Here is a 14,359-nt window from a genome sequence, read left to right as displayed (position 1 = left end):
CAATCGGACTCCCCGAGGTCCAAAAAGTGCCTCGGAACACACCAAAGCAACGCCGACTTGAGTGTATGTTCTGCGTGTGCTTGAGACATAATGCGTCTACCTAACAGCAGGCGGCGCTAATCTGTAGTGTTGCCCAAAAAAATGAAAACTCATAAATAATGGAAGTTCTCTCTAGACCTGGTAACCACAGAGCGCGCTGTCGTCAATCATTGTTTTAATCAGAAAGTGTTTACAGTAGTCAAGAAGGATCGATGTTTTCATTACTCGCTGAACGGAAGAAAATACGAGTGCTAGTAATAAGACGATACTGGCGTTGTAAGGTCCGGTTTTCTCACCATCATTGATTCGATAGTGAAGGGCTAGCACTCCACCAATCAGTTTGGCCGTTGAGTCCGACTGCCCACTGGCCAATCCAACAAGTCAAATCGGCCTAAATGAACGCTGACAGCTGCTCCGACTGACGACGGCATAGAACACACCGAACAGACTTAAGTCACCGACCTCGCCAGACTGTCTGATGGCCGAGAATCGGGTTGGTGTGTCAACAGCCAGCTGGCGCCCATATATTCCTGCCTGCATGCATTGAAGAAGCTACTCAGTTGTTTTAGAACATTAAACCAACTGAATTTTCCTCTTTTAGGCAACTCGGTTGGGTCTGATCCGGCCCCCTGCCGGTCGGGGTCGGGGCCGAGGTAAGATGGCGCTGGAGCACGGTTCAGTGCACGTGGGCCGTGGCAGGGGCCGCAGCCGGGAGGTGATGGCGCGAAGCGGAACTGTGAACCGCATGGTGGTCGACCACAGACCCAGAGCCCTGGCTATTTTGGGGGTTACGCAGGAGGAGAAGGACGAGCTAATGCCGCACTTTGTGGTGAGGACTGTTACACTTTTTTTCTATTATTTAGTTACAGGTTCAGGAGTCAAACAGAGAATTGAATTGATTGTTGAGCAATTACACTGTAGTTAATCATGCTAATCTTTTCTTTTTTCTTTTTTTTATCTTAGAAATTTGGTGAGGTAGAGGATGTCCGTGACCATGACGCCAACAGCGTTGTCATGACCTTTAAGACACGAAGCGAAGCAGAGAATGTAAGTTGCAGGACTCTGAATCAGACCAGTCTGTCTCTTTCTTTCTTTTTTTGCTCCTTCTAATCACCTAAATCAAATTATAGTGAAATACAAAAGGTATAACTTGTTATCCTGTTTTGTTTTCTCAGGCAGCTAACCAAGGCGCTAAGTTCAAAGGTCGTGTGCTGCAGATTTCCTGGTACAAGCCCAAAACACCCTCTGTCACAACAGAGCCAGAGGAGGAAGAGGCTAAAGATGAGGACAATGCGGTACGACACATCACACACAAATGGCTAAAATACAGCCACCCAGAAACCAGGACAGGAAGTCCATGTACAGGACAACTTGAAGTAGGGCGGCTTTTGGAAGTTTTAGTTATATTCACAGATTTAACTGGTACATTTCTTTCCAGTGCTTCTAAATGTTTCACTGCTGCTCCCAATGGGAAATCAGGGCAAGCCTCTCAGTACTAAGAGCATCTTAGCCCTTTGAGTAAAACTGCATTACTTTCAGGTGAAATCCTCAGTCTGTATTTTCATGTTTTTGGAAGTTTTGGCTGTCCTTTTCATGCGGACGGACGTTGGTTCGGTTATTTGTACTCTGTGACTACCCTTGCTGCTGACTTCAAGGGCACTGCAACTCTGTCCCTTTCTTCCCTCTTCATATCTTTCACACAGACCACAAGGCAGCTTAGAGGCGGATCAGTCCCGCCTTAGACCGTCTGTGTGAAAGGGCCTAATGTAAAGAAACATCACATAATCGCCTCAGTTTGGGTGTTCAAAGCTAACCAATAGATTTGTTTTGTTTGTCATCCAAACAGAAGGAAGCTAGCTCGTATTTGCCTGGTGAAGAGGAAGAAGAAGAGGAGGACGATGATGAAGATGACGAATACGAGAGCCGATCTTGGAGACGATGAAGGCATTGTGATTCGTCATGACCCGCTCTTCAGCAGAATCAGTAGCTGCTTTTCCCCAACAAGCAGATGAAATCAATACAACCGAACTCACATTTTTCTTCTTTTCCAGTATTTTCAAACTAAGTAATTTTAATCAAAGTAAAATTGTTGTTACTTTACTGTACATCGAAAGCAGTTTAGAGGGCCAACAGTTTTTGTATCCCTCAACTGAACAATTATTTAAAACCTCTCACTTTTGCTGAGAAAGATACATGTTAAGTTGTTCTTATAGATAGAATAACATTAGTTTCAGTGTGCATACCCGATAATTAATATCAGTAATTGCACAAAGGTTGTGTCTACTGTGAATAGGTATTTTTATACATACTGTATTTAAGCCTTTTTCTCACTTGTTTTTTGAAAGAGTTTGTCCTCAGTTCAGGGACAGCCATTCCTTCACCACTAGAACGTTCTCTGTTGCTACCAGAGAGAGATTTATTTATTTTTCCAAGCCCAAAATGTTAAAGTATCCAATCATCCAAATATTTTTGACAGTGACTCACTGTGCTGGCATGATGATATGCTAGTTTGTGCATGTTGTATTCTAACTAAACAGCCACCATTACCCAGCACCAAAAGGTGCTGAGACTGTACCGCAACCATATTAGAGTCAGTGCAGGTACAAAAAGCATACCAGTGCAATAGAAAAAACGAAACTTGTTTACAAATTGCCGTGTCCATGCACATCAGATACAGTCTTATAGCAAATCTTCACCCCCCTTGTTTTGTTGCTCAGTAAATGTCCGGTTCCACTCTGTGTAGATATAAACACCCACGTGTGCGTGTTTATATTTTTCATTTTTTAAGAGTGTGTAACATTTTCCACTTGTTTTATTCTGTCTCCTGGTCACCCAACAGGCCTGGCAGGACCAGATCACCCAATTAAGAAATGTGAGATCCAGACGGGTGTTTGAATGTAATACTGAACAGTTGATTTTAATATATATATAATTTCTTTGCCTTACATAATCAGCGAATGGCTGAATTTTTACAAAATTTGGGATTTACTTTTTGTAAATTTTGTAAATGCTTGAAAGAGAAATTACAGTTTTTTTTGTTTTTCTTTTTGTTATTTTCAACAGTCGGATAGAAACGGTCAAGCAAGAGTGCTTAGCATCTCTGCTTATTCGCAAGAATATTTCATTCGTGTTAAACCAGTCTGTCATTTTACTAAATTTGTCGAATAAGTAGCATATTTCTAATTCTTTTTTTTAACTTTCTGAGCTGTGGAAAACACTCGGTTGAATGGCAGTGGGAGTCATGCACCTCACTATATTATTTGTGAATTAGTGCACCTTTGCCTGTGTCTCACCCACTGAACAAGTGCAACCACAATGTGCATATTTTCATAACAAAAGGTTTATTCTTTCATATTAAATTTGTATCATAACTCAACTAAATGGATCATATCAAATAACAGTCAGACATAAGAACCAAAACAAAGGACAGAGAGAGAGAGAGAGAGATAGCAACTCATTAGTTGCTTGTAGCAGTCTCACTACTTTACACAAGCATGCAGGTAGAGACCTACGTGGCAATACAGACAGTAACCGAGTATTCAGATCTAACGCCACATGTAAAGGGGTGCGGAACAGTTTGAAATAGTACATGACATGTTTTCTTCCCAACTACAATGTCCGTAGCACTCTTGTTTGGAATGCATATCTCACTGTTGATTGATAACTCAGAAGTCTCCTGCCAGTTGTCCATTTAAAACATTTCAGTTCTGTGGCGTTCAAAATTAGCTTTAGGCATGTACGATGGAAAGCCGAGGCGTCTATATTTGTCACTTAGTACTTTAATATGATTTGCTCATGTAATTTTTTTATATGAGGTCACTGGCAGTTGTATGGGACAAACCTGTACTGGCAGGGTTCTTGTAATGTGAGGATTCAGAGAAGGTCTCTCCCACTTTTTGTACTATATTCTGTATGCTATCATCACAATGGTGTAAAAAAATGTTTATTCGATAATAGTTTTGGATTTGTTACTGTTTATATTTGCAGGATGTGGATGTATTTTCTTCATGTATTTTGTTTGTAAAAAAAACGGATTTCTAATTTACTAGCATGTTTGCTTTTGCCAATAAAGATGGAGGAATGGGGTGCTTGAAAGACAGTAAAAAAAAAAAAAAAAGAAAGAAAAATACTATTTCAATTGGATCTGGGAAAGAGAAAAAAATAAACAATTTTGGGAGAAAAAGAAAAACATTGACCAAAAAAGAAGTTGGCATTGGCAAGGGGAGAAAATGCAGGCAAAGGCATTCCAGAAAATATTACCTTAAACTTGTGTGGCGTCCTTCATTTTGCATGTTATCTGATAGAAATCATCATAGACATCAATTTGTTGACATAAATTTATGACACATTACACAACATCCCGCTGAGGCGGTGACGAGGTATCTTTACATATAAAAAAAATAATCCCCCCAACTCACTTACAATTTTCATAATAGACACCGTGGAGTGCGTTATTGCACTTATACCGTGGACAATTACAGACAATAAGTGAATCTGTGCTCAGATTGTCAGTTTCAAAAGTATGTTTGGTGTTTAACGTAGGTCAGGTGGATGACTTGGCAAACAAATAGTACCTAACAACGTTACTAGGCCAGTTGTGTATTGATTTGGAATGACAGTTGGTGGTGACCTAGTGTTGCATTGGCAGACCTATCCCCTCAGTGCTGTGTCAGATCTGTAGATAAGTCCAATCATTCTGGTACAGGAGAAAAAAACCTTTTGGCTCGTTAGTATTTCTTTAAACCAATCACTGTCGTCTTGGGTGGCTCTTGGTCCTGGAGGCAGCGATGCCGTTGCAGAAATAGAGAATGCCGTCTGAAAAAGGCGGCCAATAAAAGGGCTTTATACCAATAGTCTACATCTGATGAGACAGACCAATCTCAACAGTGCTGAAGTATTAGACTAGTGCTGGCCTAGTCTCTATCCAAGATGTTCACTTCCGGGATTGCTCTCTTTTATTTTAAACTCCAGTGGATTTTTGAGGACTATGGTTAACTGCTCCTCAGATCTTTGCAGGAATAAATCCATACAGCTAGCTAGACTATCTGTCCATTCTGAGTTTTCCATTGCATGACCAAAACAACCTTTGAACGTACACATTCCACCAAAACAAGTTCTTTCCTGAGACTATTTTGCAGCGGTGCTGTGCCTCCATCAGGCGCTTAGTGCCGCCCAAGAAGATTGTGATTGGTTTAAAGGAATGACAATAAATTAGAGCATGTTTTCCTCCCATCATCTTTGGAGGCAGGTCTGGCAATGTGAGACTAGGGCTGACCTGAACAGTCTTACTTTGTGATGAATTTACCGGATTCTTGTTAGCCAATCAGAAATGGGGCCATGGTACAATAAAATCAGTGCAGGGCTTTAAATATTCTATAATTATAGACATAAAATTAAGGAAAATGTGCTGCTGTTACTGTAATTGTTATTGCTACTATCACAATTATATCAGTGTTGGTGTAGTGATGGCCGAATGATGCGTCGTGAACCAGTGTCTTTATTTTCTGAGCCCACTAGATGGCGCTCGCTGTTCAACAATTGGTTGAGACAATACTGAAATGCACTGCCTTGGGCCTTTCTCTTAAAACCAAGAGCGCCATCTAGTGGGCTCGGAAAATATAGACACTGGTTCACGAAGCTTCATTTGGCCATCATTATGGTGGTGTATTCAGATCAATTACTCAAGGAAAAGTAGCAACACCACTGTGCAAAAATACTCTGTTACAAGTAGAAGTCCTGCTTCAAACTCTTAGGTGAAAGTACAAAAGTATTTGCATCAAATATATTCTTAAAGATTCAAATGTAAAAGTACTCATGTAGATTGGCCCATATATTACAACATTGGATTATATTGGTGTTCATCACTTCAATGTTGCAGCTGGTGAAGGTAGTGCTGATTGTACTGTATTTACTTTACATAGGCAACTGCTGGATAGCCATAATAAAACTCCATGATAATTTATGATATTTTTTATTTTTGTAATCTAAATTTGAAAAAAGGTATCTAGTGACTAAAGCTGTCAAATGAATGTAGTGGAGTACAAAGTACAATATTTTCCTCCAAAGTATAGTGACTTTAAATTAGAAAGAAAGAAAGTAGCATAAAATGGAAGTAGTCAAGTAAAATTGGATACAAGTAGGCCTAGCTCAACATTGCTCTAGCTGTAGGCCTACTTCCAAAAATGTAGTTAGTTACATTGAATTCTATTTAGATGATGGGCACCAATATAAGACTAGGCGGTGGCCTCCTTGATAGGGCACATCTATCTGGGTAGTCAACGTAATTCAACACCTTCCATTGTGTCCATCTTATTACGGAGAAGAAGCCAATCCTTGCTCACACGCTCACTTTGACACCCACACGCCCACACAAATTCACCACGTCACAGTAGACTACAGGCTGACCTCTGACGTGCGTTTTAATTACAGCAGCCAGAGACTACAACGTATTAAAACATCCCTGAATAATGCACGAGCGTTTCTTACTTTAGGAAGTAAAGTAAAAACACTCAGAGTCTGTTTAGTTTAATGCAGAAGCTTCTGGCTCTCTCCGGGGGAAGGGATCTCTCTCTGGGGCCTGAGCGAGCAGAGCACTGTTCCGGGTAAATCCCGCAGTGGCCTGTTGACTGGGAGGACTCTAAGAAAGCCAATTTCTGCCAGTACAATTTTATACAGCCTAGATGCATTATAAAACGTAATAAAAAAAATAGAGTTAATGTTTTTTCTAATATTATGGCATACTACAATAGTAAAACATTTTATGAAATTACAAGTTACAATTACAATACAGCATCTAAGGTATAATGCCTTAGTAAGTCAATTGATAAAAAACTAAGTGAGATAAACTCTTAATAATATGTATATGTAATATAAAGTAGTTATTCTCAGTGTAAATTAAAAATAAAAATGACATAGCTGTTAAAACATAGTTGTGAAACCGAACCATGTTTGTGATTAAGAAACACAAGGCTGCTGAATTCTAGCTAACTCCATAGTCACTGTAAAGTAATGCATGCTGTGACAGTTGTTACAGTAGGGCATCTGATGGATGGTACAGCAAGCAGGCCAGATGGGGTGAAAAGAATCAAGCTGCTCTCACATTTGGCCACAACATGGCAACATTCTTCTCAAAACATGTCACATGCAATCTTCAGAAATCTGAAAAGGCACAGAGGTGACAGAGTTGTAAACAATGACCACTAAATTATAAATGGACCCAGCTTTCAAACAGATTTTGGGGGGAGAGAAAAAGGGAAGAGTAATGTGAGGATAAGAAAAGGGACTTTGGCCTTTATTTAGACTAATATACATTCAATGGGGTTCATATACAAATAGCTTCTTAATTCTTTTCTGTAGGACACTCACATTGTCTTTCTCTCCCTTTAACATTGTTTTATTCTTACATATTCTAAAAAATAGATACATTTGATCCGTGGCATGTGGTTGCATTTCACATATGCACTCCTCAGGTAGAAAATCAAAACATTCAGTCTTTAATTGAAAAACTCAACGCAAACTCAAACCCCCCCCAAAAATTCGCTCTGTTCACACAGTCGTAAATTACACACACATGCTCAGTACCTATATAAGCACTAATAGAGAGATGTCAGAGCGCACAAAAGGTGAACTGGCACCTTGCCAGCCACCAGTCCACCAATGTACTTTGGACTTGAACCAGCAACCCTCCAGTTCCCAATCCAACTCCCTACTGACGGAGGTACTGCCTCCCCCGTGTCTAAAGGCCTCTCCATCTCCATCATATCCATATGTCTTTTGTCTCCCCCAAACTCAAGTAGTCAGCATTGCAGCTCCTAAAAGTTTGGCTCCCCCAGCCTGCAACAGGTTTGCATGGTGAGAAAAGATCTCAGCTGTTTTAATCTGTGTAATGAATAAGAACATGCCAGCGTGGTAATGGATGCCTGCCACCATGCAGCTAAATTATTCAGAGTCTGGGGAACCAGAGAGGCGGCCAACGGGATCAGATGGACCCGCTGTGTCATCGGTCCGCCTCTGCCCGCCTGTCTCTTCTTTCGGCCCGTCCACCCCGGCTTCGTGAGTTTAAACCGGGCAGCCACATGAGAAGGCTGCAAAGCCCCGAGGATGCGCGTTCATGGAAGGAGAGCAGGCCAAGGTCCTGGGGTCAAAGGGCCAGCAACCTGCAGGCCTGAGATACAATTGGAAGCATGCAGTAGCCTACCAAAAATGTTGACCACCATTTTGCAGGTGTGCATGGTAACCACAGGGTAGCTGCGCTGTCCATGGTTCTGAAATAATTAGACTACTGTAGTGGAGGAATCCATGGTTTTATTTTTGTCACACCAAATATAAATATTAGCACAAAATATTAGTAATTTCATTGGAAGTCATGATAACGATATCGTCAATGAAGAAGGTTTACTTACAATATAATTTGTGAATTTGGTTGGGTTCATTTGATGCTTGCGCACAGAGGCCAACATTTGGCAACTTGTAAATTGAGCAGAGTAGCAGGTGGGAGGGGAGGGGGAGGGAGGCTAAAAGAAGAGAAGGGGAGGAGGGGATAAGAAAAGGGAGAGAGGGATGCCGGGAGGTGCCGCCGATGTTAACAGCTCAGTCTGGTGAAGAAGAGCAGAGGAGCTCTGTAGCTATCCGCTCCCCGGTGTTCATGTCAGGGGCCACATTGCTTGCGAGGTGCTTGCAGGGAGGAGGATGATGACCATGAACGGCAAGCAGCATTTCTCCATGCACCCGGCTCTGCACGAGCCCAAGTATCCCGGCCTGCACTCAGGCTCGGAGGGCATGCGCAGAGTCTGTCTGCCCGCCCCGCAGGTACGTTCAGGTCGGGGGAGCATGACTGTGGAGGATAGGCCTGCTGGGTGAGAGGAGGGGGAAATATAACTGGAAATGTCTGTAAAGTTGATTTGACAGGACTTTGTTCTATCCGCTATCTCTCTCTCTCTCTCTATCTCTCCTCTCTCTGTGCCCCCCCCCCCCCTCCCCCCCTCTCATCCACATGTCTTTTCAAGCAATGCGCTTGCTTCCATATTAATTTTTATGACCTGCGCGTTTAGGAGGGTTCTCTCCTCTCCTCAGCGCTGCTTGCCTTTGGAAAATGTTTTTTAGATCCTGAGAGCTGCCTGACAGAATTCCCCACTGACTCCAGTATGCGCACTCTTGCTTGCAGCTGCAGGGCAATATATTCGGAGGCTTTGATGAGAGCCTGCTGGCACGGGCAGAGGCTCTGGCGGCTGCTGACAGCATTGTCTCTCACGGCAAGAACCACCCGTTCAAACCAGACGTGACTTACCATACCATGAGCAGTGTCCCCTGCACCTCAGCCTCCTCTTCTTCCTCCACCACCGTGCCCATCTCCCACGTGCCCTCCACCATCGCCTCCCACCACCATCACCACCACCACCACCTCGGACAGACCCTGGAGGCAGGGGACCTCCTGGACCACCTCTCCTCCAGCCTGGCCGTGACCGGGATGGGTGCTCCGGAGCCTCCAGGGATGACCACGTCGGCGCACCACCACCAGCATCCTCACCACCACCTGCAGACCATGGGGCAGCTGCACCAGGCGATGGCCAACATGGCCCACCCCCACTCACTGTCAGTGCACGGCGGCATGGCGTGCATCAACGACGTGGAGTCGGATCCCAGGGAGCTGGAAGCCTTTGCGGAGCGGTTCAAGCAGAGGAGGATCAAACTCGGAGTGACCCAGGCGGACGTCGGGTCGGCACTGGCCAACCTCAAGATCCCCGGAGTGGGGTCTTTGAGCCAGAGCACCATCTGCAGGTTCGAGTCCCTCACTTTGTCCCACAACAACATGATAGCGCTCAAGCCGGTCCTACAGGCCTGGCTCGAGGAAGCAGAGGCTGCATACCGGGAGAAAAGCAGCAAACCGGACCTATTCAACGGGAACGAGAGGAAAAGAAAGCGCACCTCCATCGCCGCGCCGGAGAAGCGCTCTTTGGAGGCTTACTTTGCCATCCAGCCCCGGCCCTCTTCGGAAAAGATTGCAGCCATCGCCGAAAAACTGGACCTGAAAAAGAATGTGGTTCGAGTGTGGTTTTGCAACCAGAGGCAAAAACAGAAACGAATGAAGTACTCTGCGGTGCACTGAGTTTCACACATCATGAATAAAATAGCCTACTACATTTTTGATCGAGTGATTAATAATAGCCTAAGTAGCCTAACTAACAGGGATTTATCAACAGCTGTTCACGTCTCGTCTGGGATTATCTCCAAAAAAAAGACTTCAATTTTTCATTTCGTGTCACTCACTCTTCGTTGTTGCACTTTTTCGATTTTGTTATTAATGTGGGACTCATAAATGATTGTGTTCTACCTGTGAGGAGGGTGCATTTGATGTTGTTGATCAAGTATGTTGCGAAAACTAAATGTGAACTTTCAACGAATCCACCCTGACAGTTTGTCACATTCAGGGACTTTAATTCACTTTTTTTATCTATGAAGTGGAGTTTAAAGGCTAAAATGTGTTTACGGGCTGTTTAAGTGTCAGGGCTGTTAGATAACTGATGCAGCGTGAATATTTTAAAAGAGAAGGAAATGGAGATTTCATAACAAGATAATAGATTTTGTTTTGTAATATTGATCCGCATCACTGGCTCACATGTGCAGAAGTAGCCTACACCATCTTCAACTGTGTTCTCACTTATTTTTTGACTGAATTCAGACTAATGAGTTCAATGATGAGGGATCAAAATATTCACCTTTTTAAAATCACAATTTATTTTTGCAAACAAATCTGCTCTCTTCGTTAACTGTTTGATGGTCATCAACGCACAAAGTAGGTACAATAATTATTCTACAGTTATGTAATTACACAAGGAATGACACCCTGAGTCTGTTTATCTTGAATTATTTAGAAATGGAAATGACACCGTCATATTTGAGGCACATCCGTGTGGCTTTGGGCTGCTGCTATTTTAATGTTTTGATGTGAACATGTTTTGGAGCATTACAGGTGAGCTATAGACCTATATCGATTATATAGCCCAAACATATAAAGTATCACCTAAATTAAGTATTTAATTTTTCCTCACTCTTGATTTCACTTGGGATGAAATAGTGTGAAATTTAAACTTGATTGTTATTTTCTAAAAAAAAAAAAAAAAAAAAAAAAAAAAAACACCTTTAAGGCAACGATGTTATTTTTGTGCTATATTAATTTATTATTGAGACCTATACATGCGTAATATACGTTGGTTTACGACGGACAACTACAGCAACAGAATGGACTCCCTTACACATCCTAAGCTGCACCTATCTTTGTTTGTTTTATGGGAACTCGCCTGACTGTTTTATTTATGATTCCCTAAACCTCTGCTGGGATTAAATATGTATTGTCGTACATGATATAAGCATCAGAAAAAAATAAAGGCATCTATTTTCCCACCGCGGAGCGTGCGTCCTCCACACGCTGCTGATGGCCCCTCTCCCACCTCCGACGAGGGCGCTTTTAATTATGGACGCCCTCGTGTCACCGGGTTATGTCGTGCATTGGGTTGGAAATGATTAAGTAATGATGATACAATATTAATCGTATATTGGTATAAAATGAAGTAATGCGGAGGAGTTGGGAGTGGAAGTCTGACTGGGAACTCTAGGGAGAGACGCACCGGATCCAACAGGTTAACCGAGGAAGCAGGGAAATTAAAGTATAATTTTTTTTTTTTTTTACTTGTTTGACTAAGTAAGTATTTCCCCCCTTTATTAAAGTAATTATTATTTTGTTTTAAGCAGATAGGGAACCCTTTCACTAACTTATGATTAAATTCCCGAAGCCAACAGTACTGTAATTGGTATTATTATTATTAATGTTATTATTATTATGGTTGTTTAATTTAATTTCAATAAATCTTCCCTTGGCAGACTTATTTAAAATCCTTAACTTAAATCAAATTTGACTTCTAATTCCGGATTTATCCTCTGGTAGCTCCAAACAATGGACACGTTCTCCCAGATATTAATCAAACATTTCTAAAATAATAATAATAATAATAATACATTTAGGCTAGCCTACTGCTAATGATGAAGAGCTTCCTCCGGAACCCTCCCAGGCCCAACATGCGCTTGGCTGGTGTTCCCAGTGAGACCGTCGCAGGGTGTTTTCAGCCAGGGGATCAATACTTGGCAATTACGCGGAAACGTTTGTGGCTCTTATTAATATTCCCTTTGATGCTGAGATGGGATTAATCCCAGTCTGTAATTAATGGTGTTAAATACGATTTCTTTAAAGGGAAGGCCGGATAAAATGCAAATGTTACTTGTTGTCATTAATATGTTAATATGCCTCTTTCTAAATTGTGTCACATATCTGTTTGGAAATGTTTTACATGTTTCAGCTGATGTTTCGTGATTAAACACATGTCATCAAACCCTATAAGAATGAGAACGAGTAGGCCTCAAACATCCCACAGCTTTGTGTGTTTCTGACGTAATTGTAAAGGTAAAAAAAAAAAAAAGAGCTTCGCAGTGTGAATAATTGATCTTTGCAATAGCCGTATTGATATCATAACGCACTCGCTATGTGGAAAGTTGAGCTGAAGACTTGTAAGCGTTAGCGGCATGTGGCGATTGAGGGCACTTGAATTATTCAGCAGCAGCTGAAAGGTATATCGCATTTTCTCATGCAATATAATGGATGTGTGCTGGGGCCAATTTTTGCATCATGCTCAGGCCTAATATGAAAACTCGTTTTGAACCTAGTGCAAGTTGATTCATAGTTAAAACAATTATGAACAAGCTGAATTAAAGAGCCAATTTAAGACTAGTGAGAGACTGAAAATGTTTAGGAGAGATCTATAGACAAACCAACTAAAAGAGAGAGAGAGAGAGAGAGAGATGATAGATAGATAGAAAGAGAGAGAAAGAAGTGTGTGTGTGTGTGTGTGTGTGTGTGTGTGTGTGTGTGTGTGTGTGTGTGTGAGATAGATAGATAGATAGAGAGAGAGAGAGATAAGTGTGTGTGTGTGAGATAGATAGATAGATAGATAGAGAGATAGATAGAGAGAAAGAAGGGTGTGTGTGTGTGTGTGTGTGTGAGATAGATAGATAGATAGATAGATAGATAGATAGATAGATAGATAGATAGATAGATAGAGAGAGAGAGAGAGGGAGAAGTGTGTGTGTGAGAAAGAGAAGTGTGAGATAGATAGATAGAGAAAGTGAGAGAGATAGAGAGAGAGAAACGAGTGAGATAGATGGATAGATAGATAGATAGATAGATAGAGAAAGTGTGAGAGAGAGAGAGAGATAGAGAGGGAGCGAGAGAGAGAGAAGTGTGAGATAGATAGAGACAGTGTTTACTTGAGATGTTTTCATGCAGGGAAGACCTTTTTTGACAGAATGAGGATGGAAGCTCTGTTTAATTGCTAAAAAATGAATGCACTTACATACATACACACTCACTTTAACACACACACACACACAGTGAGGGAATGCAAAGAGGGACGGGCTCGGAGCCAAGACACCCAAAACTCAATAATTCATCCAATGCCAGTAGCAACAAATACGAATGTGACCACAGCGAAGGAAGACAGCTACCTCTGCGCTCTCTATTAGTCACCTTCTGTTATCATCAAGAGCCAAACCAGGGGACCAACCTACTGCTGAAACACACACACACACACACACACACACACGCACACACAAACACACACACACATACACACACAGATTGTGTTACTCTCTGGAAACTTGAGGCCAGGGTGATGGATGTCTGTGAAAAGTTATAGCAGGAGATGCTCTTGCTCCTGTTCCCTTCTCTACCTTTTTTTTGAGTGAATGCACAGAACATGTGTGTTTCTATTCAGAAGACAGCAGACATAATGCGTATTGTAGCTATAGATAGAAGTGGTGGAAAATAACTAATTACATGCACGCAAGTAATATCTTTATTGTACGCTACCTTATATTTCTGCTGTATACAATTTAAGGGGAGGCACTTTGTTTTTACTTGTCACTTTGCAGATAATCTAAAAGACGTATAATAAACAAATATATATACATATACACATACACGATTAAAACAGTAACATTACAATTTAATTTAAATAACTGCTCACACTTAATGCATCAGGAATGATTATAGGTGTTATATAACTCAGGTCAGTTAGCCTGCACAATCTGTAATTTTAATTTTATACTTACTAGTTAAATTGTTCCAAAAATACTAAAGTACAGTACAGTACAGTTCTGAATGCAGTACTTTACTTGAGGTATCCTTTTTATTTTGGTGTTACTAATGGCGGTTTTCCACTGCGTGGTATCTACTCGACTCGCCTCGGGTCTACTCGCTTTTTTTGGTTTTCCA

At 41.6% G+C, this 14,359-nt stretch overlaps 2 protein-coding genes and 1 long non-coding RNA gene across 5 annotated transcripts in view; 2 read left to right on the top strand and 1 right to left on the bottom strand.

Moving 5' to 3' along the window:
- Positions 1 to 4,165, top strand: part of rbm27 (RNA binding motif protein 27) — a 19,843-nt gene extending 15,678 nt beyond the window's left edge. For all 3 annotated transcript variants that reach the window (XM_034890907.1, XM_034890906.1, XM_034890905.1), the window contains 4 exons: positions 641 to 868; positions 1,003 to 1,086; positions 1,215 to 1,334; positions 1,886 to 4,165. In XM_034890907.1, the coding sequence (XP_034746798.1) occupies positions 641 to 868; positions 1,003 to 1,086; positions 1,215 to 1,334; positions 1,886 to 1,981 (528 nt within the window). In that variant the 3' untranslated portion in view covers positions 1,982 to 4,165. The remainder of the gene's footprint in view (positions 1 to 640; positions 869 to 1,002; positions 1,087 to 1,214; positions 1,335 to 1,885) is intronic.
- LOC117956065 overlaps positions 203 to 14,359 on the bottom strand; it is a 19,374-nt gene continuing 5,217 nt past the window's right edge. Inside the window, exons 2-4 of the long non-coding RNA XR_004659171.1 lie at positions 9,924 to 9,928; positions 2,736 to 2,739; positions 203 to 448 (exon numbers count right to left, since the gene is read on the bottom strand). This is a non-coding gene — a long non-coding RNA (uncharacterized LOC117956065). The remainder of the gene's footprint in view (positions 449 to 2,735; positions 2,740 to 9,923; positions 9,929 to 14,359) is intronic.
- Positions 8,600 to 12,458, top strand: pou4f3 (POU class 4 homeobox 3). Its single transcript, XM_034890908.1, has 2 exons — positions 8,600 to 8,847; positions 9,203 to 12,458. Exons 1-2 carry the CDS (start codon positions 8,728 to 8,730, stop codon positions 10,142 to 10,144), a joined length of 1,062 nt encoding a protein of 353 aa, XP_034746799.1. The 5' UTR covers positions 8,600 to 8,727; the 3' UTR covers positions 10,145 to 12,458.

This window comes from Etheostoma cragini, chromosome 13, assembly GCF_013103735.1.
Source record: "Etheostoma cragini isolate CJK2018 chromosome 13, CSU_Ecrag_1.0, whole genome shotgun sequence".
Taxonomy (NCBI): Eukaryota; Metazoa; Chordata; class Actinopteri; order Perciformes; family Percidae; genus Etheostoma; species Etheostoma cragini.
Note: the sequence above shows the minus strand (reverse complement) of the source record. Positions and strands in the feature narration are given on the sequence as shown.